The sequence below is a fragment of the Platichthys flesus genome, chromosome 15, assembly GCF_949316205.1.
Source record: "Platichthys flesus chromosome 15, fPlaFle2.1, whole genome shotgun sequence".
Taxonomy (NCBI): domain Eukaryota; kingdom Metazoa; phylum Chordata; class Actinopteri; order Pleuronectiformes; family Pleuronectidae; genus Platichthys; species Platichthys flesus.
The window spans coordinates 6,166,114-6,192,794 of NC_084959.1; the positions used below are offsets into that span (position 1 = coordinate 6,166,114).

At 42.7% G+C, this 26,681-nt stretch overlaps 1 protein-coding gene and 1 non-coding gene across 3 annotated transcripts in view; both read right to left on the minus strand.

The window, feature by feature from the left end:
- Positions 1-854: 854 nt before the first annotated feature.
- Positions 855-26,681, minus strand: part of ubl3a (ubiquitin-like 3a) — a 33,714-nt gene continuing 7,887 nt past the window's right edge. Inside the window, exons 1-5 of one of the 2 annotated variants that reach the window (XM_062405733.1) lie at positions 8,605-8,731; positions 7,726-7,834; positions 5,688-5,774; positions 3,908-3,985; positions 855-2,814 (exon numbers count right to left, since the gene is read on the minus strand). In XM_062405733.1, the coding sequence (XP_062261717.1) occupies positions 2,762-2,814; positions 3,908-3,985; positions 5,688-5,774; positions 7,726-7,834; positions 8,605-8,658 (381 nt within the window). In that variant the 5' untranslated portion in view covers positions 8,659-8,731 and the 3' untranslated portion in view covers positions 855-2,761. Of the gene's footprint in view, positions 2,815-3,907; positions 3,986-5,687; positions 5,775-7,725; positions 7,835-8,604; positions 8,732-26,681 lie in introns of those variants that run through there. The other variant, XM_062405734.1, reaches the window with a different exon arrangement.
- Positions 14,153-14,225, minus strand: trnat-agu (transfer RNA threonine (anticodon AGU)). The gene has a single exon. It is a non-coding gene; the product is annotated as a tRNA-Thr (tRNA).

Here is a 26,681-nt window from a genome sequence, read left to right on the forward strand (position 1 = left end):
AATGACACGTCTGTAAGAAACAGACAGAGAATTGACAGAACAAGGTCTTTATTAATAATAATAATAATATTAATAATAATAATAAATTGAGCTGATGGCGAGATCCGTGGAGGAGATGGCAGAGGGGCGGCTGCAGGTTAGTGATCTGCTGGTGGGCGGGATAAACAGGAATCAAGCCAACAGGTTCAGGAACAAGTGTCAGAATGACTCGGTCACAAAGATGAGTTTCACTGTTTCAACAGACCTTCGTACAGAGAGTCGATTCACAGAGAGGGAAATTACCATTTCTAATGTCAGGAGCTGATGAATCAGACCAGAGCTGCTGAGTCAGAGCAGATGGAGCGGGGACAGACCAAACTGAGCTGACTGACGGTGAAGGACATGTTACTTCACTGTAGATATCAGGACTTTTAATGGAGCAGTGAGTGGCACGGTGGAGCAGTGGGTGGCACCGCAGCCTCGTAGTTCGAGTCTTTCTGTGTGGGTTTTCTCTGGGTCCCTAATATGAGTGCGACTGGTTGTTGGTCCCTGTATGAGACCCCTTCCTCCGCCCCATGGCCCTTTAAGGACGAGTGGTGTAGATGTGATCGTGGTATTTCTACTTTAGGGTAATAATGAAATACTTTAAAATGAAATGTGTACAGTGTGTGATGGTGTAAAGTTAAACAGACTTAACCAGCTACAGAGTGTGTCGACATAAATACTTCACAGTTCACCTCCATGTTATCGTCAGGGAGTTGAAACCACAAGTTGAGACAAAAGATTCAAACATCCTTTGAAAACCAGTTACATATCATCTCTGAGTTTCACGAGTTTCATGATCCAGTATCAGCGAGTCACAGACAAGAGGCGGCGCACTTCAATAATCTTTATTTAGTTTACAGATGTTTATTCCATTTTGAAGTTCGGAGGAGGGACAGGGAGCATTAGTGCTATTTACAATTGGTTTTGAAAACATTTATCTCTGTACAGATTTGAACCCTGATCAATATAAACAATATATATTTTTTTTTAAGACCTAGTGCTGTTACAAAGCGATTCTTTCAAAGCAAAGCAAAAAAAACACACAAACACACACAGAAAGAAAAAAGGATTACATTAAATTATAAACAAAATGAAACATGAAAAAGAAACTAATGAGAAACAGAAGAAAGAAAAGTAAGAATACAGTCGGTCGATGATGAGGGAGGTTTTTCTCTGCCGGTTAGCACAAGACGTTTTCAGCGAGTGACTGTGAACTGGCTAGAAGCGAAACCGCATACACAATCATAGACTAAACACCAATGATACTGTATATCAACAAGATCTAGAGTCATCGTGTTCTATGTAAGATTCATATTAAATATATTCTACACGTTACCTTTGACCTGAACGTCACTTCCATTGGAAAAATATAAAACAAAACCGTTGAACTTTTTGTGCAATTTTTTTCATAATCTGATGAGGGAGCACGTGCTTCAGTTGTGCAAAAAGGATTTATTAATGCAGTGAGTGAGAGAGAGAGAGAGAGAGAGAGAGAGAGAGAGAGAGAGAGAGAGAGAGAGAAAGAGAGAGCGAGAGAGAGAGAGAGAGAGAGAGAGGGGGAACGAAGCAAATTAAGACGACTAAGGACAAATTTCATTCAGAGCTAATTTCCCTGCTCGGACAGCAGCTGTCAGAGAGATCCTTCACAACACTGTTAAAAAACAGGAGCGCGACGAGCCTTTCCTTTTAGAGTGGGGGGAACTGACGTGACGTTTAATTCATCACAACACTGGTCGGTCAGTTCTATGCACGGACTGTCAAAACACGGACGAACGATGAACCCAAAACAAGAGGCCCAACACTGGCTGTTTGGCTGTTTGTCTAGGCCGCGTTTGGCTAGAAATGCGACCGGCTGTGGAGAGAGCGACGTGTTCGCTCCCTCCACAGCGCTCTGCAGACAAAAAGGACGTTCTCGTTTGTGACCTTTAAGGGCACATGCAGAGGAGGGCAGTATAAAGGACACAAGGTGTGTGTGTGTGTGTGTGTGTGTGTGTGTGTGTAGGTGTGTGTGTGTGTGTGTCCTGGTTTGAGTTCTCTGATCAGGCACGTCTAAGCTTCATCTGCTGCACTGAGGGAGATCACACAAGCACATTGACATTGTCTGTGTGTGTGTGTGTGTGTGTGTGTGTGTGTGTTTGTGTGTGTTTGTTTTTAGTGGTTAAAAATCTCTGCAGTCTGAAAGAGAAAACAAGGCCAGGCACACAAACTGTGGCACTGCATCACTTTTACAACCAGCTAGAATGAGGAGCCGCATAGAGACTGACTTTGAGCAGAGCTGCTGAGGATGGCTTGACAATGTGTCCATGTCTGTGCGTGAGTGTGTGTGTGTGTGTCTGTATGTGTGTGGCAGAAGGCTTTAAAAGGTGTGCATTAAGAGAGAAAGAAAAAAACAAACATGCAAATCGAATTCCTTCCTCTAATTTTCCGTTATGACAACAAATCAAGTTGCAACGAAGGAATCAACTCTATCGTTTATCTGCTCCTGACTCTGGATCAGCCTGACTGCACCTGCGGCCTTTCCATGTTACGTGTGAGTGTATGAAAGAGGGAAGAAGAAGAGGTAGAGGAAAAGAAGAGGAAGATGGAGAGGAGGAGGGGAGCGTGTGTGTTTGTCCGTGTGCATGTCCGCAGGGTGGACAGACTCCAGGACAGGACAGGGACGAGCTCATTGGGTCCAGAACGTCGAGGGCGAGAGGCGATGAGACGGGTGAAGAGGGCTGGCAGCGGAGGTGTGTATTTAAAGGATGACACAGCAGTTACTCTCCCCAGTCTTCTCTCTGTTCCTCTGACCTGCGAAAACACACACAAACAGCGTCAACAACAGGAAACACTGTTCCTGCACAGGTACTCAGCTAAACACATGTGATGATGAGGCGTCATTCAGTGTGTCCATATTATGAAAATAAATATCCAAGCACGTCTTCTCCTCTCAGTCCGGATGAAAACTTATATCTTTTCCAAAATGGCCTCCACACTGTGCAAAGCAAACCTCCGGTGTTGTGTTTAAGTGTTGATGAGGTAAACGTTAAACACAACATCCTTCATTTGCCTCTGACTTTCACTGTGACTGCTCATTTTAATGACTAACACGGCTGAATACGCAGCAGAGAGTTCATCATTAACACCGAGATTTTATCGGAGCAGCTATGCAACAAATCTCAATTTCATATTTGTTCAAAATATAATGAGAACATTTAAATTGGGAATTCAGCAGATGTGAGCTGTGAGTTCTGTTGTTTTTATGACAATTTATTTTATTTTAAACTCAGAGATTAAACCATTTCATGAATTTTGAGTGTTTTGTTTTTGACAGAAGTCATGGACACAAATTGTTTTCAGAGTTGGAAGATTTAACATTAAAAACCCCAACATTTGAACTCTCTGACGTTTAATTATAATTCGTTTCAGTTTCACCACTTCCGAACTGTGATAAAGTTTGAAACTGAGGATTTCAAGCTCATAGTCAAATTTCCCTCGTATCCCTGTCAATCACTTTATATCCCTATAGCCAACATTTAACAGACAAGTCACAAACAGGCGCATTGATCTCACCTGTTACTCTTTCTACCCAGATCTACACTCTTGATCTGAACTCTGTTTGTTAGGTCTAGCGCTCGGCTGACCTCAGCCCAGCCTCTACATACAATCACTAGAGGGAGACCTGTCCCCTTTTATGAACTTTATTGGCTCTACATTGTCCACAGTGGATGGTCTCTGTGGGATACATTTAAGAAGAGGCCAATTTCTTGCACCAGTGGCTGTTCCCAAAACTGTAGCCATGTGGAGAGATAATAAATAATGGCTGGGAGCATAGAGAGCTTAAAGTTGTGGAGAGTGTGAAAGGCTTTGTGAAAGGAAGGAAGAGAGACGCAGGGATGGTTACCTTGGGAATTTGGCTCAGGCAAAGTCTCTCTGGCAACTAAATGCATCACTGTGGTCTTCCCCAAGGGCAGTTTGAGGGCTAACAGGGGAGAAGAGAGAGACACAGACAGAGTTAGAGGTTATTCACTGGGCGACAGTCTATCTGTCTGTACACCGGACTCTTCAACACGTACATACAGATTATACAACACTGGAAGGTGTTAAACCAGGAAATATAACATTGATAGAACAGTTATAAAGTGCTTCATGTAATAATGACTAGAGCCAGGCTGACAGAGATTTTTGGGGGACAATATCGATAAACAAAATCCAATATACATTAGAGATCATTTCGATGTCATTAGCAAACCTGTGTGACATAGAAAATATAATTAAGGCTCGATATGTAACACTTTAACCATTCACTTTATTAAAAATAACTAAAAAGAAAACGCAAACAAATATATAGAAACATAGAAAAACAAATTCTTAAATGAATTTAATGTAAGTTCACATCTTTTATGCATTGTTTATTCTGTAAAATGATAAATGATCAAACTGATAAATTGGTAGGGCTCTAATAATATGCTGAAGCTACTGAAATATATGACTACAAGATCATTGTGTTCCAGAATAATAATAACAGTTCTTGCAGGTAACAAAACCGTCTGAAATGATAAAGGATGTAAACCTTCCTGTAAAAGAATTCTGAACAATTCAAGTTATTTTACATGAGCTGCTGCTCCTGAATGTTAACTTAGCTTGAGACTCTCTCTCACTGTGTAAATGAAATCACGGAGCAAACTCATGAGAGGAAAATCGAATGAATTATATTTTCGCAGCAACGGAGGATAAACGACTGAAAATGAGAGTAGGAAACATATCATGATGACATAATCATATGTTATTTATGTTGTCCAAATCAATGATCATCAATATCGCCCATTAGCAAATTACTTTTACGCTGAGGAAGAGTTTGATTTTGTGTAATTCATAAAACCGGAACAAAGCCATAACTCTGAAGCCTGTGTTTTATCATTTATTTTCCATATTGCAACATCAGAATAAATAAAAATGAATTTACATTTTGGTTAACGCCGTATTTGGTGTATTTGGATCTCGTTCACTCCCCAAACCTGCTCATAGTGTGTTTGTGTGTGTGTGTGTGTGTGTGTGTGTGTGTGTGTGTGTGTGTGTGTGTGTCTGTGGGTGTGGTATTAACTTTTGCAATTCAAAATCCCTGTGACTTTTGGCTGGAGGATTCTGTGTCAGGTCACGTTAAACGAACGATAGGGGACTTATCAGATAGATGGCAGTGAGTGTAAAAGGGTTGGGGACTACCATAACCCCGTTAACCACACAAAACTCCAGTCAAATCTAAATTGGGTTAAGTGGACGCAAAAGCCTAAAAGCCAGGGGGGGAAGTGAAATGGGCCTGCCTCAAAAGACGACATCCTCCTTTTCTCTGTTCACTTATGGCTTTCATTTTCACGCCCCCACCCTCTGCGTCTCGTCTTTGTGCTGCCTGAGGTCTACTCGGATGCCAGTCGTGCCCCTTTCCTGACCACTCTCTCTCGCCTCTTTTTCTGTGTTTCCTCTCTCCTCCCTCTCTCCGTCAAAGCCGGCTTGTCCGGAGCACTGAGGTACCTCTGTTCTGCGGCTCAGGGAAAAGAGATGAGAACAGCAAAGAACTTTTCCAGCGACACACACGGCCGTGATTTTGCGTTTATGTCTGTGAGCACATGAGGCAGGGAGACGTGGGGGGGAGGGGGGGGGGGGGGTCGCTTTCTGTGTTTTCTCACCTCCTAGAGTTACGTTGCCGTGTAGAAAACGTCCCTGGTAGATGAGCCTCAGGATGTTAGGACTGCTGACCTGTTCTTCCTCCCAGTCTGAAAAAAGACACGACACATGTTTAAAAGAGAAAAGTCAACAAAAAAATCATATTTTCTAACCGTCTCCTCTTTGTTTTATTCCCTTATTTGCAAATTTAGAGAAGGAAACAAGGGCTTTTATTGTTAAGGGGCTTTGACTTGAGCAGATGTGAAAACTCATCCTGTTTTGAGTCTGAGACACAGTGAAGTGAACAGGAACCACCAACAACTGTGTTATAAGATATTTTAAGACGTTCTCAGACTGTATTTTATATTATTACAAGCACACTGTATAATGTGTGGGCTTTGTGGGACGGCACGACAGAATGTGACAGAGACTCGAGAGCGAAAACAAGAAGGAAAGCTGCGGCTGGAGACGAGCTATAGAAAAGAAGTTGAAGGCATTAAACAAGAGAGTGAGAGAAAGAGAGAGAGAACAGGAGGGGGGGGGGGGGTTGCACAGCAGCAGAGTCTGGCCACCAGATGTGTGTCTCCAGCTAAACAGAGGGTGTTGGTGCTGAGCGAGTGCCGGCTCTTGCTCTCACAGGGTTCAGATCTGTTGTCTAGGAGGAGATGTTCAAAACTGACTGACAGGGCACAAAAGGTTCTGTTCTCTCTACCTAGAACTCTACTCCAGGATAATCAGAGTCCTTTGGTGTAATTCATCCTCTTTGGCTTGACGCAGCCCAGCACCGTGGGAAAAGGCTGGAGTCTGTTTCAGATTTGAAGGTATCACAAGGCGTAGCAGCACTTAGGGAGTGGGTGTATTAAAAAAGGAGGTGGCTGTACTGCGATCCCACATTCCTGTACGCAATGATAACCAGGCAGTAGGGCGGAGTGTGATCTAATTGCCCTACACCAAAGAGTTGCACATTCCCACACTGTTAAACAGACCTATGTGTCAGTAATTAGCAGTGGGGCTGAATGTGGAAATAAAAGCTTCCCATCCTTTAACATTGTTGTGAAGAAACATACAAGTCAGATCATCTGGTTTTTCCAGTTGTTTACAGCCAAAGTGCTTGAAATGACAAACATGTTGGATGCAAACAGGCTGCAGCTGTTCTCCTGCTTCAATGTGATCAACAATGAAAGTTGTTTTGCGATGTAATTCAGAATGTGTGAGTGAATATCACAGCATAATTTAATAGAGACAATGCCTGGGTGATAATTATATAATCGCTGTTCTTTGACTGTTCATCTCCAAACACTGACTCAACAGTGACGGGACTCTTTTGAGTGGGATTCATGACACGACCACGTAACGCCTCCCTACACTGGCTCCCTATTAAATCTCCTATTGATTTAAAAAATGCATTGCTCCTTTTTAGAAACCTTTCTTATGGTGAAGATTTTCCAAATGATTGACACTGGCTGTTATTTACTCTCACTAATCGTGATTTTATGATTCTACATGTCTGGGATTGTTTCTTCCCTGTTCAGCACTTTTTAATGCTTTGCAGAAAAGTGCTATACAAACAAAATAAATGTGAGGTACTTTATTTGGATGTATACATTTTATGCTACTTGGTCTCTACTAATACTACAGAAGGAGCTATTGTACTTTTAGTCCGTTAAAACAATAAGTCAATTCACAGATTAAGAATGTCAACATATATTTACACTACAGATCAAACAATCAAACTGTTTTCCTATGATGACAACATACATACGTTAGTAATAATATTCCAAAAATATAGAAAATAAATTCTGTATCCTTAATAGTAAGAATGTGTACTTTTGCTGCACATACATACTTTTACTTGTGTAAGATTTTGAATGCAGGATAATAATTCCTTCTTCTACCCTGGCTACTTTAGGACACATAGAGCTCCAACACAATAAGATAAAGATCAAACAAAGATACGGCTCAGCGGAGCTTCAGCGCTCGGTAATATTTTATATTATAATTTTTTTTTTTATCCTCACATACAGTGATGTGGGTAATTATTTAAGTATTTGACAAACTTACCCATTGGCCAGTTATCGTAGACGTGTTTGGCGATGTCTGCAGCCGACTCATTTGGAGAGAAGAGGAATTCTTTTGTCTTGCCGCTGACTAAAATAAGCCGCAGGTTTATCTGCAACACAAATTAAACAAAAGACACATAACATTAGGGCTGGATGTGAGAGTCATTTTGGACACATACAAACAGCTGTTTAATATGTCACATTGAACACAGTCGAATCAGGACACACTGAGATTCCTGTAATTTAACAAGAAACAAGAAAAGGATGACGATGCTGAGAACGAGCTCAGCCTCCATCTGTCTGTCCAACTTCCACCTGACTTTTCTCTGATCCCGCTGACTGTTTCTTTGTTCATTGTTCCCCTTTCTGTCACTTACTGGTAGTTGTCGCCCTCTCAGATGTTTCTTTCAAAATCATTTGACAACTTCCCAACTTGACTCACTGTGAGAAACACAGGAATAGAAAGTGGAAATGTGTAAACTGCCCCAAACAGCAGCAGTCGCTGGTGACAGCCATGTATAATAATAAATGACTAATAGCGGGAGAGTAGTTTCCAGAAAGCCAGACCTCTGTCACCCTTTACACAGAGGTCAGAGGTCAGAGTCAGCTACTGAGCAGCTAGAGTCGCTAGGGAAACTGGCTCAAGGACCCTTCAGCATGTCTTAATGAGTTGAAAGGTGAGAATATAGATTATTAACATTTCTGAAACCTACAGAGAGACGAAGGTAGCAGTAAACTGTTCAGTGAGAGCTGGAGGTGCTGTGTATTATTCTCACTCACAACATACCTCTACTCCTCACTGTTTTCTGAGTGTTACATTCTTTTCTCCTTTGAGCACGTCAACAATGTTCAATCAAGCTGCAAAATGTTTACGTCTTACCGTGAACGAGCGATAGAGAATGACAGCAGCTTGATTAAAGGTCAGACACGTCATCACACGCCGCACATTGTTTTAGTGTCAACACAATCTGACTGTGTCCAAATTAATCCAGTCAATGAAAGCGTCCAAAGTTTAACTACGATCGACTTGACTGAAAAACAAACACAGGAGAGAAGAGAGGCACAGCTGCTGCTCGGTGCCACGTCTCTTTTGTGAGTCTCTCACCTTCCATCAGCCCAGTCCAGGTGTGAAGTGAACGCAGTGAGGTGTTTGGCAATAGGAACCATTCGTATGAATATCAATTAAACCGCGCGGCTGGTGTGATGTGTTTTTACGAGCGTGGTACAGCTTGTTTGCCTTTAAGAGCAAGAGCAAAGGTCTGTGGTGTTTGTGTGTGTTTGCCTTTGCTTACTGTTTTTGTGTGTCTGGCCTGCAGTGTGCGCATAGCACAAGCACGTGTGTGTCATTGTTGGCAGTGTGTCTCCATGTGCCGAGCGTCTGTTAGCCTTCGATACAACCCCCCCCCCGCCCCCCGACTCCACCACTACCAAACTCACTCTGCCGAGCAAGACACACACACACACACACATGTGAATACGTACACACACACAGAGCCGGCCGCAGTGATGTAACCTAGCTAACACCAACGGATTGAAACGGAGATCTCTGTAAGCACCTTATCAAATCAGCTTATGGGTTTAAGCATGGGGGAGCCATACAGAGACATACACACACACACACATTCATAGATATATAGATATATACAACACATACATCGTGATAATCAAAAATAAATCGTCACATTTGACCTCGACAATGAACCGAAAAACATTGAAGGGTTGAATAGTGTTGAGCTGAAGCTGCAGCAGAATACTGGGCCTTTAAACACACAACACATCCAGGCTCCTCTAACTAGCAACTGTTGTTTCCTGCTGTGACTCACCCAACTGACTGAGAACTGCACAGATGAGATAGGGATCAAAATTCAGAAGAAAAGATTCCTGCAGATTGTAGGTGAGTTATTTGCTGAATGGAAAATAAAACAGTTTTTCAGTGTATGAATACGACCTTAGAATAAATGATAGCTGCAGACGGACCCTCCGAATGAGACGGATGAAGACAATTACTGAGGAAGAGACACACAGAGGAAGACACTTTGCATAGGCAACGTCTCTCTGCTTCTGGGTTGAACACCTGGTTGTTACCATGGTGTCACCATGGTGACAGCCAGTTTTGGGTGGCTTAACCTGATAACACCTCCAAGATAGCTTTACCCCCCCCCCCCCCCCCCCATACCCTCCTCTCTCTCCCTCCTGCCCGTTTTCCACTGTGTCACATCATATTGTCTTCCTCTCCTCCCAGGAGTCTCTGCATCCCCTCCCTCACCCTGTCTCTTTCACTCCATAGCTCTCTCTCCCACTCCGTCCATCCCTCGCTCGGCCCAGCAGACAGTGGAGGAATGTACAGCAGACACCGAACTAGCCCCAATTAAACGCAGCCTCTCTTGTGTTATCGATCAGCACAACTTTCAATCCCTTCATTTGCTTCTCTCCCTCTTTTCTGTCGTCATTTTGCTGTCTCTGTTCTTTCAGGTCACTTTCTGTTTGACAGAAAACAAAACAGAAAGTTACATAATGGATGCAGATTCTTCAGTTTTATGTAAACTTTACGTGAATCATATGCGGTCGCCTTTGGAGGTCACCTGATCCGGCCCCAAATACCTGATGGAGACAACATGCTCTATCATCATTAAGAAACTAAATGTGTAACTGTCTTATCAGTCAGTATGATATGAATGCTCATCCCTTCTGCAGAGATTTGTAAAATATGGACCAGGGTTATGCAGCTCACTAAAACACTTGTAGGTTGGTTTTTCCATTGTTGAGCTTTGGCTGTCCGTTTCTCATTCTTTTCTCTCGCTTCACTCTTTATCCTGACTCTGATTTTAACCGAATCATGGTGTCTCTTGCTCTTTTCTCCTGTCCCTCCCCCCTCTCCCTCAGGGTCACTGTGCCTCCTCCCCGGACTCCCTTCCACAAAGAGACTGGTAATGGGGTTTTACAGCAAGCTGAGGGAAGTATATTCAATTACAATCTATTCTCTGCGACAAATACAACAGCTCCAGGTATGTGCAGAGCAGAGCTTTGTGCATTCATGCATAAGAACCACACACATGTCTGCAGGCAAACAGCTGCCTAGTCATGCGTACACCGAGCATGTCCTTACTTACAATCCGTCTCAAAAATTCAGCTGAGTGAAGCTTTCAACAGTTTGCAGAGCATGTGGGGAACTGCAAGAAGCAACAAAGTGTGCAGAACACTTTCCCAATGTGAGGATGTTAAAGTATGTGTAAGGCTACAACCACACTAGTACGTTTTCAAACTAAAATGATCTCTGTCCACACAAGTGTTTTGGTTCTGAATCGGTTTTTATTACCGTCCATACTAACACGATGGAAAATCCTGTACACTGGGCATTCGCGTGCCAGCAATTTGTTGACAGGGTACGCAACGCTATTTGATTATCTTCATTCAAGTCAACATCGGTAGCCGAGGCTAAAGCCGGTTGTTTTCTTCCGGTAGGGGTCATGTGATAAGAGCCTGCCGAATCAGAGAAAGGTTGGCAAGTGGTTGTGAATGTCCTTCACTCTAAACATCTCTGTTTCACACAGCCCCATCTTCAGCCAGCGACGTCTCTGAACTTCTCTGTTTTAAACGAGTAGTAGGGGCCAGATGCATCCAAAGCAGAGTTCATGAGTTTTCAAACTAAAACGTATAAGAAAGGATGCAGCTCAACTCCTTTTATCATACCGCTGACACATCCTGGTGCAGCAGTTTCTAGTCCTGCTTATTTAATAATAAAACAAGGCTACTTGTACGTGTGTCTGGCGGCTCCCTGCTCCCCAGGCCCCCACTGCAGACCAGATATTCAGTCACAATAATGTGACCCTGCTGCCAAGTGGTGCCACGGTGTAAACATGTGAAGTAAGCAAACGCTCTTGGCTGCACACTGTTAGCACATGGTGGAGAGAAGGAAATTCAATGCCATCTATAATTATTCCCTCCCCGAGTACCGCTCTCAAGTCTTTCTGAAGGCATAGTGTGTCTGTGTGTGTGTTTGCATGTGTATGTTTATGTGTGCTTGTGTTTATAGAGGCATTAAAGAGGACTGCTGCTCTTCAGACCCTGTGCAGCAGTCAACAAATTACAGAGCGGGAAGCCGTCCTGTGGGAATATATTAGAGCAACTTTATATGTAGTCTACACAGTAGGGTTAGCCACTGCTGTCAGAGTGGATTCCTAACTGTATAAATGAATTTAAGAGAGGAGGTGGGTGATTAGTGCGACTGTGGCCCGTCTAAAACAAACTAGCTGGACCCAGCAGCTTTGACTTCGCCCATTAAATCCAGAGAAAATTGGACTGTTAACACAAGAATTTAACAACACACCAGTTTGACAAAAACAAATCCCACATGAATTATCAGTCGCTGATTTTATTGTTAATTACTTGTAGGCGCTTTTCTTTCTGGCGCCACATTCCGACTGTCGGGTTTAAATGAATATGAACGGCTACAAAATAGGAGACACGCCGTAATGGGCTATTTGTGGCTTGTTTGACAAACTGCAAACAACCTCAAGAAAAAGCCTGAGAGACACCCGTCCTATTTTTCTAATTAGTTAAATCTGAATGACAAAAACTGCTTTGCAAGCTCTTAGTGATTTTGCAAATTATACTGCAATTATTAGCTCCCATTAGCGTAAAGATTCTGTCAAGGGGCCACTGCCTTCTCTAATTAAAAACACACTGAAAAGGTTGAGTTTAGAGAATCCCTGCAGATGGTGGAAGAACAAGCTGAACGCACGATTCAGAGGCAGCAGCGGAAAATAAAAATCTTTTGATCTGTCAAACAGCCTCGATCTGAGTTTGACAAATTGAATACAATATTATAAATAGTTTTTTGTTTGTGACTTCCTTCCTGTTTGTGTGCCCTCAAACACACACACACACAGACGGAGTGGTTACATAACAATAGCTGACTGATAATAGTGCGATACGAGAAACGAAGCCTAAGGCAAGGATTTGTAATCTCAGAGTCACAGTAAGTACGTCGAACAGGGTTCGGAGCTGTGCACTGCTGCAATCAGTTTTTCTAAAACTTATTTTTTATTATCTATTTTCCTCCCTCAAAATGAGGTCTGTTCAACAATCATTTTAAACCATGACACATTATGAACAGAAGATAAACAGCAGAGAACACAGGCGGCCTATTTTCATCCAGGGAAAGGAGGACGATCTTCAAAATAAAAGCAGATAGGGTTCAACTGAAGTTAAATAGCAACTTCGACAGAACTCGAGAAAGATATATTTCTCATATTTCTTTATGAGAAAATTCATGACTTTTTTACAAACCCTTAATGCCAATTTGACTTCTCAAGATGAAATCAGGTAGAAGATGCAAAGTACAAAAACTTTATTTTAGAACCGAGTGGGTGACACTGTAGCTACGCCCAGGCACGTTCATCACGGGGATGACAAGACAAAGGACACTTCAGGAGTCAAAACAAAGTCAAGTTGTGTTTGTAGGCTTCCAAATTATGGCTTCGATGTGGGAACGTATAACAATAAGCACATAGCATAGACATCATGGTCAACAGACCTTTCCACTGCAGTAAAGTTCTAGAAATTCATCATTTGGCCTTGACAAAGGTGAAGTTTGTTTTTGATTGACTTCTTTATAGGGCACTTATCTGTAATGGTTTATGTGTCAGGGTTTGTTTTGACCTACTTTACCCACAGCTTGCACTAAATTCCACGAAATAGAGAGAATAGGTGAACGAACCAAAGGTTGTAGACGTAGCATTTTCGTGCCTGCCAAACTTTTTATCCTGACACAAATTGTTGTCTTTTAGCTGTTGTGCAAAGCTCCAGACACACAATCTGACTGATCAAGATTTATTCCAACTCTGCTCATGGTGCCTACAGTCATGCTCTGCTCATTGCCTTGCCAACACTTGTGATAGCCGGGGAGCTAGTTAGTCATCTGTGCTGTTTCTTCCTGTTTTTTATGCATGTGCACCACATGAAGTCGTCTCAGACAATGTTCATGTAATTGTTTCACAAAACAAGCACCAAGCAGACAAATGTTTATTATTCAGCTCCATCTAAAAGCTTCGAGCAGTGATAAACATACAGAGAGTTAGTGTCTGAATCTGAAATCCATCTCAGCTTTTCAGAGTTGTATTGTGACTTTCTGTTCAAGTATACCTCTCTGGCACTGCACTATTCAGAATTCACTGTCACTGCTTTCATGGCCTTGTTTATGTCCACGGCTGTTTTCAGAGAACAAGCTCTAAAACCCCACAGTGCACCTCCTGCTCAGCAATGATCAACAGATAGATGATGTCAGCTACTACCTGGTGAACACAACGTAACGGTTAGCAGAACTATTGAGAGATATCACTGTCACAGGAGATGGTTGAGAACAAACACCTGAAAGATGAGATGATCCTTTATTAGTTACACTGCAAGGGAAAATTCCCCCCCAAAATAGGCACTGCTGGGATTTGAACCCAGGATCTCCTGTTTACTAGACAGGCGCTTTACCAACTAAGCCACAGCACCCTCTCTACTGAAATGCTCGATCTTGATATCTACACTTTCAAAACATAATTTCAATTGTTGATTTGTAGGAGACCAAACACACAGCTAAAATGTAAGATCAAATAATCCTTCATTAGTCGCACCACAAAGATTTGCCACCGCCCCAAATAAGGCACTACTTGGATTTGAACTGAGGATATCCTGTTTACTAGACAAGCCACAGAACCATGGCACCATTAACCAGGTCTGGTGCTGCTACAGTCTCTTCAGTGGCTGCTGAACAAGCATATAATATGTCACGATGGTGCTTTACAGTGGAAACATGATGATGAGGCTTTAACATTTTAGCGATAGACTCTTGTTCTGAAGCGACATGTGACCATGTTGCCTGTAATCAAATCCCAGAATCACTTCCTCTCCGGTGCTTCCTTGTTACTGCATAAAGAAGAGCAGCCTGGTCAGTGGAGATAAAACACAGAGCTTCTCGCTGCTGAACCCTGTTACGGACATTAATCATTAAAGAGAGCGTCCACTGTAAGAGAGATTGTAAGAGCCAACACCGCAGACATTTCTGCACTCTCTGGTGCCGCTCGTTAACTTCCTGTGGCACGGGCGTCTAATGGCCACATTATGGGTCTAATAGCATTTTCAAATTAAGGTTTTGTTTCTTCACGATAGAGCCTGATTATCTGCACAGAGTAAAGACAATGTCCACTTAAAGTAGAGAGACCGACCAGTGCTCTTATGCAAAGAGCGATTAAACTATTAGAAAAACCCAATTATTTGACATTTAATGTTTTTGCATATTCTCTTTTTAAAATCTCACAGCCTTTTAATTTATTTTCTTCAAAGTTCGATAATAGCCCTTCAGGATCTTGTGTCATTATTTCACTGCTGTAGCTGTAACTTGGATTTTGTAGATCCAGAAAAAATTGTACTACACCAATTCTCCTTGTAGCTGCTCTTGGTACCATCAGTCAGAGTCTGATCACTAAACATCACACGTCATAACTCTCACCAAGCCCCGGTCCTTTTAAACTGTCATTCAAAAGGACCCATGCTTTGATATGCTGAGGTCCTAATCAAAGCCAGAATCCACTCAGCTCCTCTTCCTGCTCCTCTTCCTGCTCCTCTTCCTGTTCCCTCTCCTTCCTGTCACGAGCCCGATCAGCTGTTACGACAGTGTGCCAACGGGCGCTGTACCTGACAGCTCGCTGCTTTCCGTCCTCTCTCTTCATCACTGCCTTCTCCCCCGTTCACATGCAGATAACCCTTTAATCCATCAGCTGCTTCTCCTCTCTCCCGAAAAACTGGTAGAGCTCGCTTTCATGCTGTCATCTCCCCTCCTGGTGTCTTCTCTGAAGACTCGCCTTGCTATACTCGCGCACACATATGCCCATGGCTCCATTTCTCTCCCCTGACAGACGGCAGGTAGGGCGCGTTTGATCACGTTTCTCGAATCACTACCTCTCTGTGATCAGAGCTGTCAGGAGAGGCGAACATGGCTTTACCTTGAATGCCAGCCCCCTGCCCCTCCCTATACTCCACGTCTCGCTTCCTTGCGTGTCAAAATGTCTGTCGAACACCCCCATGGCCAAATGAAGGAACCTGCCAAAACTGAAGTCAACTATTGTACATTAACAACGTGCAAACGACACGCTGATGGGATGCAGTGAGTGGAAGCTGAGAGCTCACACAGAGTTTAATCCAGCATTACTGGGCTACATAATAAAGGAGAAAGGTGTGAAGATGCTACCACACAATGCAGAGTTCGGTAGAAGAGTGAAGAGGCTCAAATCCGCCAATAGCATTTACCCAAAAAGCACTTGTGTCAGCTTTGACCTGTTTGGCTGCCCTCATTTTGAGGCTTGCTTCGGTTTTCTACAGCGAAAAAAACAGAACAACCGGAAAACCACATTGACTAGTTGCAGTATGCAGCCAAAATAAAGTGTGGCAGCAGTAGAAAGAGGTTAAGATGGGGAATCAGGCAACAAACCGTATAACTCTATGAGAGAAGAACAGTTCATTGAGATACCCTTACTCACTTTCTTGCCAAGAGTTAGATGAGAAGGGCGAACTGAGAGCCAAATGTTTACGGTGCCGACCATGGTTACAGCGTCAGATGATAATATTGATACCACTCTCATATCTGTGAAGCAGATGGTTAGCTTAGCCTAGCATAAATATGGGATATAACATGTTCAGGAGCTTTATTGGTACTCGAAATAATGAACAGAGCCAGGCTTGGTGTTTCCTGGTTTTTATGTTAATCAGAGCTGCAAGTTCAGTGCATGTATGAAAGATTACCTGTTCGCAACTGAAAATAAAGATGAACGGTGCATAATACAAACTCTGACCAACGACAGTGCACATTAAGCATATGTGTTACTGCTTCACATGAGGCTTAACTGTATAGTTTCTAGTCTTAACATTTGTTCTTTTATTTTGCAGATATATTCCTTATTTACTCTGTTTTACACATGCATGGAAATCAGAGAGAAACAGTTTTCTGTGCAAATGGAAAAAAAAACGCTGACTAAAACCCAACCTATGCACATTAAGGGATAAATATGACACAGTCTGCACTCCATGTATTATAAGCAGGATCAGCTACAGGCTGGCACAATGAAAAACTTTTGTTAATCTAAACTTCCTGTGGTGCATTAGAAGTGAGATCTAAAAACACACCACACTTACTGCCTAACAGTGGTTGAGGGAACAGTGTGTGTGTGTGTGTGTTTGGATTTAAAAACTAGCCACAGGTATTATGCCACACACCACTAACCACCATTTTTTCCAAGACCTCAAAAAACATATACACACACACACACTGCCAGTTACTGTTAATTAAAGAATGCATTGGCCATGCTCTGCCAACAGTAAAAATTAATTTCCCAAGATTAATTAGTGTCTCTGATTAAAGACACAACTTCCCCCCAACATGTTACTGCAATAACGGGACGTATCTCTCCAAATTTATTTTCTGGTCATTTGTCTATAGGATGAACTCCTGCAGACAGTCTATCTTTTAGAGAAAGATTTAAATGTGGGGGAGGGAGTTGCCCTTTAAGATTAACATGATTTTTTAATCCTGACACAGTTTCAGTGTGTCAGTCACGGTTTTGGGTTAAAGCGCCACTGTCCTTATCTCATTAGTGAGAAGAAACCCCATTAAATCCATTCAGAGGAAACAGCACACAGCAAAGACAGTGCGACACCAGCAAACCACAGAACACACCTAAATAAAGTCTAAGTGACCAACGGACAGGGATTAATCAGTTAGAGGAGAGAAAAAGACAACAAAGCTTTAAAGTGTCCTGTATCAAACATCCCCACCAAAGCGCTGATGCTGTATAGACACCATGATAGTGATGACGGGTCTGATGCTATAGGGAGGACAGAGGAAATGCTGACACTTCTGGAGACGAGCCCAGGGGACCAGGGGAGGAAATGAGAGCGAGCGGCGAGAGAATCAAAGAGGATTCAAAGTGGGAACAGCGAAGGTCAGAGAGACAGGCGGCGACAAGAGGGACAGTGAAGGTGAATGAGGCGATGAAATCCACTTAGTTCCTCGGATTATCCACCGACTATTTGGTGTTTGACGTTAACACAATTTTGCACATAAATTAACGCACAAAGATTTGCGTGCACATACAAAATCCCTGCTCCTGCCGCTGCAGTGGTGGGGCAGCGGTAACGCAGCTGAGGCTTTGCTTTTGAAGCTGTGGGCCGAGACGTGAAATTGCTCTTGTATGCTTCAATCGATTCTCCTCTCATCCCTCTGTCAGCGTCTAGACTGTCTGTCCCTTTTCTCCCAGTGAAACATGAGGCGGGAGATAAGACAGAGACTGACAAGGTGCTACACGTTGAAATAAAGATGCAACATCATTGGTTGGGCGAAAAAGCAGAAGAGAAACAATGCGATACAGGTATTAAAGATAATTCAATCATGCTGCTTCTCCAGATACAAACTGTGTGAAAGAAAGGAAATCAATTATTTGAACTCTTCTCTGGCTGTGTGAAGGAGCAGTATAGATGATGCTGCTCCCTTTACTTTTGTTGGTATTACTTTCCAAATCCAACTGACAATCAGTTATCAGTCAGTTTCGCTTTAAGCAGTGATTAAAGCGGGGAGAGCGTGGCCTAGGGGATAGAGCGGGTGCTCTGCAACAAGAAGATGGGATAGAGAGGGTTCGAATCCCACTCTATCCCATCTGCATGCCTAAGTGTGCTTGGCAAGATAACGAACCCCTAAATGGCCCAAACCCCCAAATGAGTGTTCTAAAAAAAAAAAAAAAAAAAATGTAAGTCGCGTTGGATAAAAGCGTCAGCTAAAAGACATGTAATGTGTAATGTAATAATTGGTCCGGTCATTGGAGAACACAAAGTAAGCTTGTAAGGTTGTCTTCTCTCAAACCTACCTTTCCGTGTGTCCAACTGAGTGAAACACAAAGAATAAAAAAATGTGCATATATCAGATATAAATGATATTGTAGCTGTGTCGCAATAATGATGATCATCATTCAGAAGCTGCATTTGAGGACAGATGGCGTCAAAGCGATGAAGACTTGAATTTCCAAGGCTCCGACAAAAGCGTCCTTCCAACCCCGAGAAACGAAGGATCCTTCTCAGGCCGACCTTTTCCCAGGATTCATTGCGATTCGGTGACAAATCGTTTCTCAAAGAGTTAAATAGGCGACGGCAGGCAACACTACATCCAGTACTTAAGTATCAGGCTTCAACTCGACCGCATAATTAACGGTTCACATGTTAAAAAACCAAGGGGCATTAATACTTTCTCATTGTGTCCAACTGTAGCTCTGTTGCTAGGTGACGGCAGTAAGGGCAGGAGGAAGTGGTGAAGCCGATTCACAGAGATCCTGACCAAATCATCTTGTTTTGGTTCAGCCGCAGTCTACACGGCCCAGACGTCCATCTTTATGGGCCTGATAGGCCGTGTGCTGTGAAGGAGGAACTCCTGCTCAATGAACAGCACACCGCAGCTGCATGATGTCCTGAGTCACATATCTACCCCTAACCTAATTTACTACCAAAATGGATAGTTACAGTACGAGTGTCTGGTGAATGGAGAGAAAATTTACTTAAAACAGAACTGCTTCAGGAAATAAGAAGAGGGACCACACATCTGTTCACCTGTTCAGCAGAACAGTTTGTAAATTCAATATTATTTCAAGACAAATATTCACAAGAAAATAAAGAAAGTCAAAGTGTTATATTTGGGGGGTTTTTCTTTCCCTTGATGTGTGTTTTTCTTTGTCCTTGTTAAATTTCTGCTCTGTTACAAAGGCCAAAGTCCGAAAGCGAAGGGAGAAAACTCCTCCTGAACTTCCTGAAACGCCTCATTTGCATCCGTGGCTTTTTATTTCCTTTAAAGAATCAACGTCACCCAGTAACGGGGAATCCACCTACTGACAGCTGATATTGGTCCAGCAGAGCAAATAGCAAATAGCATTGTTCCCATAGCCACACTGGAGTTAACGGTTGATCAGGAAGCCTCAGGGTATGAGGGCTGACATTTCCGGGCCACCCTCTAAGCTATTGATAAATCACAAGAGTGGGACCGGCAGCAATTTAAGGTGTAAAAGAGATATCACATAAACATGTAAAACTATCCTAATAATCTTAAAATTATATAATTATGATGATAATCTTTAATTGTGCAAGATTTTACTTTGTTTTCCTCTGGAAGTATTTCAGTTTTCTGGTCTGCCTCATCCTGCCAGTTCAGGATCTCTGCAAAAACCAGTAGAAACTCAAAGGCCAACATGCCACATGTCGGCATGCTGCTGGTGTGAGGGGACCACACAGAGGGTTGATGATCCCCGGTGAAGGCTTTGATGAAAGGACCTCCTGTCCGTCTCCTCCTTCGTCCTCCCATTTGCTCTGCAGCAGCTCTGTCCTCCTCACCCCCGCTCCCCCTCTCACTGCACCCCCGCTTCCATCCCAGGGTGTCTCACCAATGTGACTTCCTCCCCATGCTTTCCTGACCCCCCGCTGTGTCAAAGCCCTGCAGTCAAATAAAGCGTCTCCATGTTGTTCCTCCCCCCCCCTCGCACCCGAGAGAACTACCTACTCTGTGGTGACCTCTGTCTCCCCTGACTCCCTCCTCTGTCTCTAAACACCGACCACCCCCATCCTCTTTCCTTGGTGGTCTCCCTGGTCGTGTATAGTTGATGCCCTGCAGTCAGGATTAGCTTGATTTACAACCTTTCAGATTGTCCTTTTCCAGCACAAGCTTTTCCCTGTTTTCATCTACAAGAGGAAACTGAAATTTATGACTTCTTTACAGATGAATTGATTTCAGGCGTTATTACATTTACAGCTGGCCCCTGTGACTTTCAAAACAAAGTAGAGCGGAAATGATTATTTGATTAACTTTAATCGACAGAAGCTAAATTTGAATCATTTAAGATACTAGCGAAGCAGCGGCTGCATTACTGGTACCAGTGTGACTTATTCAATTTATTCAGCATTATTGGATTTGTGTTTTTGTCACAACATTTTTCTCACAAACCTTTTGATTACGTTTTATACATAATAAAATCATAAAATAATCACCTGCAGCTCTAAAACCAATAGTAATTAGCTGACTATTCTCTGTTTGTGCAGGTATTTGTTGTTAAAGGTTTGATGGAGGATGATGCAGGGAGATAAAAGTAAGTCAACAAACTTGTAATATAATATTTATTATCAATGTTTAATACTGCTGGTAAAAAAATGTGGCCTCATTTTTGTTGAGGGTCAATAGAAAGATAAATTACAAAGTGTCTGAGCATGTGTTGCTGTTTGAGTCCAGAAAACGATTATGTCACAGTGCATGGTTGTCGGGTAAATCCGATTCTGCTCCTCAGTTTCTGACACGTTGTTATTGTGGATGTTTTCAGATCATAAACGATAACTGCACAATAAAGCTCATACTGAGGATCCAAAAACAATAGCTACTCCAGTTTTTACTTTCCTCAGATGATATAACGTCTTAATTCACAGAATAAACTGATGATGGAATATAAGAGTAAGCTAGAGAGAGAGAGAGAGAGAGAGAGAGAGAGGAGGAATGGCAGCTAGAGCATTTCTCTTTCTCCTTCAGAAAAGAGCATTGCCCTGCAGTCACAGCTGACGTGATACCATGTGTGTGAAGGAGAATAACTGTGCGTCTACATGTGTGTGTGAGAGAGAGAGGGGGCAAGCGAGCGAGAGAGAGAGGGAGGCACACAGATAGAGACTGCTGGCAAACTAAAACGTCCTCTGTGCTGGAATTTACCAGATGGCACTGGACAGAAACAACCAGGGGTATTATTACCACACACATACTCGCACACATGAACGTGCGCACACATTGCATTTTCTTGGGCCTATTCGGCAATGAAGCTGCATGCAGACACAGGAATAGATGCAGGTTTACATGCAAGTGAAATACTGAACATAACAAACACGTTCTTAAACCAAATTTCCATCTGGAGTCGCCTGGCAGTTTGCGCCTAGAATATTCACACACATCAGACACAGCTACAAAACAACAACTAGCACTAAGTCTTGTAAAGCAACATTGTGCATCCTTCATGATAATGCATCATCCTTTATTGTCACTGTACGTTAAGACACAGCTTTTACGTTACTTTAAAGGCAATTTGTGCTCTTGTATGAGAGTTTGTTGTAGCCATAACTACTAATTGGTCCACACGTTACATGACTGAAACACTATGGATTCAGTAATTAGAGCGTGACACTGGCAAGCCCTCAGAATTCCCTTGTTCTATGGAAATGGAATGGAATGGAAACTAGGCAACGTCATAGATTCACATCAAAGTGAAGGTTCTACATTATCAACCGACACAAACTGCCGGCTCCATCCACTCTACTATGTTTTAGTTTTGAAAATGCATCACTGTTTTTGTTACATTAACGCCTGGTGTCCACACTACTCCAGAGTTTGTAAACTCTGCTGGACCCGCTTTTATTTTGAAAACTGAGAAGCTTTGTTGCAATCTGGATTGATAGAAGACATTTGGAATTGATGATGGAGTCATTCACTTAATGATCGGTTTCTCAATCACAACTCAACTTTCCCAGATGAACGCCAATCGTTACAAAGAACTCCACTGCATCATCAGCTCAATATTTAAAAAAAGCTTTCCCCATTGTGCTTTCTGGTTGGTAGTATTTTCTGTAACTAAGCCGCTGACTGTTAACATCAGCACAGTGTACGTGTAGGGTTGTGATATGTGTTCTCAGGTGAGTTAGCATAGAGATTAAGAAGTCTGGACGGTGATCACTTTATTTTTAAAACAGTAAAAAAACCTTTTAGTGTTTGTGTTTGCAGCATGTAAGGCCTGTATTTCAAGCCGTTTTTCTCATTGTTTTGTTTTCTGTTTCTTTCCATTGTCGTCTGCTGGAGATCTGATGTAGCCACTGGCAGTTTGTGTTGTGTGCGACAGGAAAAAGGCAGCCTCGCTGGGGAGACAGCGCAGGAAGCCAGTTACACTGTGGGGGGAGGGGGAGGATCTCCGTTATCTGGCTGCCTTACTGGTTCTTGAGAGCCTTAAATCACACTGTACTATGAACTGTAATTATACTCCGATCAGCTGACTGAGCGGATACATGCCAAGCTAAATGGAAGTCAGCTAAACTTAGCCAAAATATGCCAGCCTTACTCACGCACAAAGAAGCCAGCTTTCAAACCCACTAGTCTAGATTACTGCTACTGATACAGAGCCAGGGAAAGACTGCTGCTTTTGTTAACGTGGGTCAAATGATAAAAAAAAAAATTAAATCAATCAAAGGTCAATATCTGCTGTCCTCTGCGTAAGTAAGTTCTCCTGCTTCCCCTCAGATAAACCAAAGCTTCCTCATTACATGAAACAGAGGAAAAACAGATGAAAACCCCTAAATCATTCCAGTCCAAGGTCCATGCTTCATTACTGCTCGCTCATTCTGATAAGAACACACACACTTGCACATGAAACACACACACATGCACAAACCCTGCTGGAATCATTAGGGACATTCATAGACAGTGTGCTCCGTAGCGTCCAACATGCACTGACAAATTTGTGCAGGACAGCATGAAGGCCAAATATACCCTCGCCATGCTCGCCATGCTTGCCACACACACACACACACACACACATTCACACACACACACACACACAGATACACTTCCCTTATCATCGCAATATATCTTTAACTCCTCGGTGATCTCAGCCTCATAAGAGAAGAGATGCTGCCAAGAAAAGGCTAATTGGCTTCTTAACCATCCATCTCCCTGTTCCGCTTTCCTCTGATGTCCCGACAACCTCTCAGCGAAATGCATTTCCCACAAATTTCTTTTCCAGCTTGCCGTTACAGTCGAAAAACTCAAATACTAACAAGTACACAATGCATGTTTGATCATCCCGCTCAACATGAGCTTTTACGCTGCCGCTGCATTAGGATCACTATCACGGTTCAACACACAGGAGTTTGTCTTGGTGTGTTCACAGAGTCGAACGAAATGAGAAAGATTACCTCAGTCTATAGTGTGCTCATAGTGGAAAACCACTAAAAGCCATGATATTGAAGCTGACTTGAGCTGCCAGCTGAGGATGAAAACTTTAGATATGACACACATGTTTTGAGACGGTTGATAGAGTTGCTAAGAAGAGCCACTTTCATCCGCTATTCTTGGGGATTCTTTGTTAAAAAACTCATAACATAACTGTTGTGGATAGTGTAACAATCTCATAGTTTTGTTTTATATTATATTGTATTTTATAATATTATATTGACTCGTGAAGTTGACTCAGCTCCACAACCACTAGAAGAGAGTCACAGCGAGAAAACTAACCAGGAAAATCTGATATTTTCTCTTTGCCAGCCACAGCAGTGTGAAAGTCTGTGTTAAAGGCCTGAGGGTGAGGCCGGCTGATCCTGCTGGAACATCCGGCTGATGAAGCTTGACCTCTGGAGGACTGCCCTGCGGATCATGTGTGTTGCGTCTGGGACCGTAAGAGTCTCAACACTGACCTTCTAATTCCCTCAGTAAGTATTGTCTGTCTGATGAACTGACTGTCGGCGCTGGCACAGGTCGTTCAGATATCTGCACAGACTTAAGCACTGATTTAGAAATGGCAGCCTGTTCCCAAAATGCATCAGGAAAAGGGACTGTCGACTCTTGATGGCTGGCTGCTCTGATGCGCGCACACACCCACACACACACACACACACACACACACACACACTGAGTCTATGCTGGCAAGGCAAGGCTTTAATACAAATGTCCCCTCGGCTGGAAATTGTTTCCAGTGCAGCTGAAAGACTCCTTTTATTGAGCTAGTCAAACAACCCCCCCACCCCCCACCCCCGCTACTCACACACACTCTGTTTCTACTCAATACTTAGACGTACAGAGAAGAGAGTGTGTGTTTTCTTTCACTTGAGTGCTTTTGTTTTATATCTATTTAAATTATATGGAAAGGAAAATTGCAGCCATATTCTGCAGCTTTATGCAAAGTTCCCCTTCCCGTAACATCCTTTGAATGCCAATTATAAGACAAGAGACGATATCAAGATGCCAGAGTTCATCAGTGCAATTAAAGCCCGGTGAAAAACTGAGACGGATACAGTACATGCACTTAGAGAAATGATTGAGAAGATTATTAGTGCAGAATTTCCATTAGAAACCTGTTATCTAAAAGGAGCACGTAAACTGGAAACTGAGCGACTCACTGGTTGCATTCATGATTAACATGAGTTCACGCTGCTGAATGACAAAGTCTGAGAAGAATATTTTATAACACAAATGGTGATGTCACACTACACAGCTGCCTCAGTTGACAAGGAAATCAAACGAATGAGAAACGGCTACTGGCAGATTCCAGAAAGAAAACTTTTCTTAGAATTTTATTTGGCTTTTTATCTTATCCCTGACAACTTAGGTTTCTCTTCCGCTTTTCGGTTCTTTAAATCAGTCAGACCAGGGCATCCTTTGATTTCTAGGAGGATAGGCTACAGCTTTATTAATAAAACAGTATTTTCCGCACCAGCGTCTTAGCTCTGTGTTTAGAAATAATCTCTGTCCAATCGGGAAATTTTTGTATTTGGGCTATATTTATTGATTTTAACGTTATTTTAGCCAAGAAATACGTGCAAACCTAACAATACATATCACATGACAATGCAGGTAGACTGGGCACAGGAAGCAGATTGTCTACTGTTCATTTAATTAGAGCAGAGGTTTCTTTCCTTAGTCCGATGACGAAATAAAACTGTTACTGACCGTAAGATTTGGCAATGTTTTAAGTCAAGACTGATAAGAGCCAATTAGAAAATGAAGGCGGATGCCTGTGTAGTTTCGTTTCTACAACATTTCCAAAGTCGTCGGTCGTTGGCGCTCAAAACCTCCAGGGAAGTACAGAGGGCAGGAACCGTAGCAACAATGTTGTGTTTTCATATTCAATTGTAGTGATATGGGTGTAACTGTGGAGGACACCAGAGTCATGTTTTTCATATCCTTTTTGGGTGTGTTGACTTTTGTGTGACCTGCGAAGAAGTGAACATTCAACGCTTACACACAAGCATAGTGTGTTTTAGGAGGAAAATAAAATTGTATTCATATAAAGTATTTTAGATTCATGTCTGGAGATAAATCCTTTAGGAAATACATCGTTTAACAGTTAAATGTTTATCGCTGACTTTTAGCTGGCAGGTTGGTTTTAACAGAAGGACACAAGGGACTTAATGTATCTGTGCCAAACGCCAGAATAGAATGGCCTTTGTGTGCAGCTCAGTTTGTGCTGGTATCTGAAGCAAAGGTGAGCCGGAGTGGGTGTTACTCCATTTGCAAAGCAGACAGCAAACACGTCACTCTCAACTGGAAGAACAGGTTGTTCTCGAAGCAAGTTTCTCTGTGGAATACCATGCACGCGTAGACAAAATACAAACACACTCACACAAACCTTTGAGAATGGCTGCAGGCGCACAGAGGGAAGTTAGGATTACTTTGTTCAGCTAGCTCCATCTGACAGCCTGCACATTACTCACACTCACACCTACTCATTTATGTCGAGCTCTGACTCTGTAACACATGGCATCAGAGCTGAACAGTACCCTCCCTGTACGTCTGTCCTGAATTGTTTTGTATCTGCCATGGGCCTTGCTGCTGTGGACATGGGGAACATTATGCTGCCATCGCTGCTCCTATGACTCCAGACACAACGAGTGCCCATTCACTTTCAAGAGAGATCAGCCAGACCAGGAGTTTCCCCTTGAACTGGGACCATGGAAGCCCCCGCCAACCCCCCCAACACCCCAACCCCTAAAACAGTGAAGTAGTTCAACACATTCCTTAGTCTGAGCACAGCCATACCTGCCAACAATGACTGCTGAACTGACGGCTGAAAAAAGGGGGAATTTCCAGCAGAATAAGCTTTTATCCCAACATGGTCACACAGGCACTTTTTTTTCTAAGGAACCCTCTGG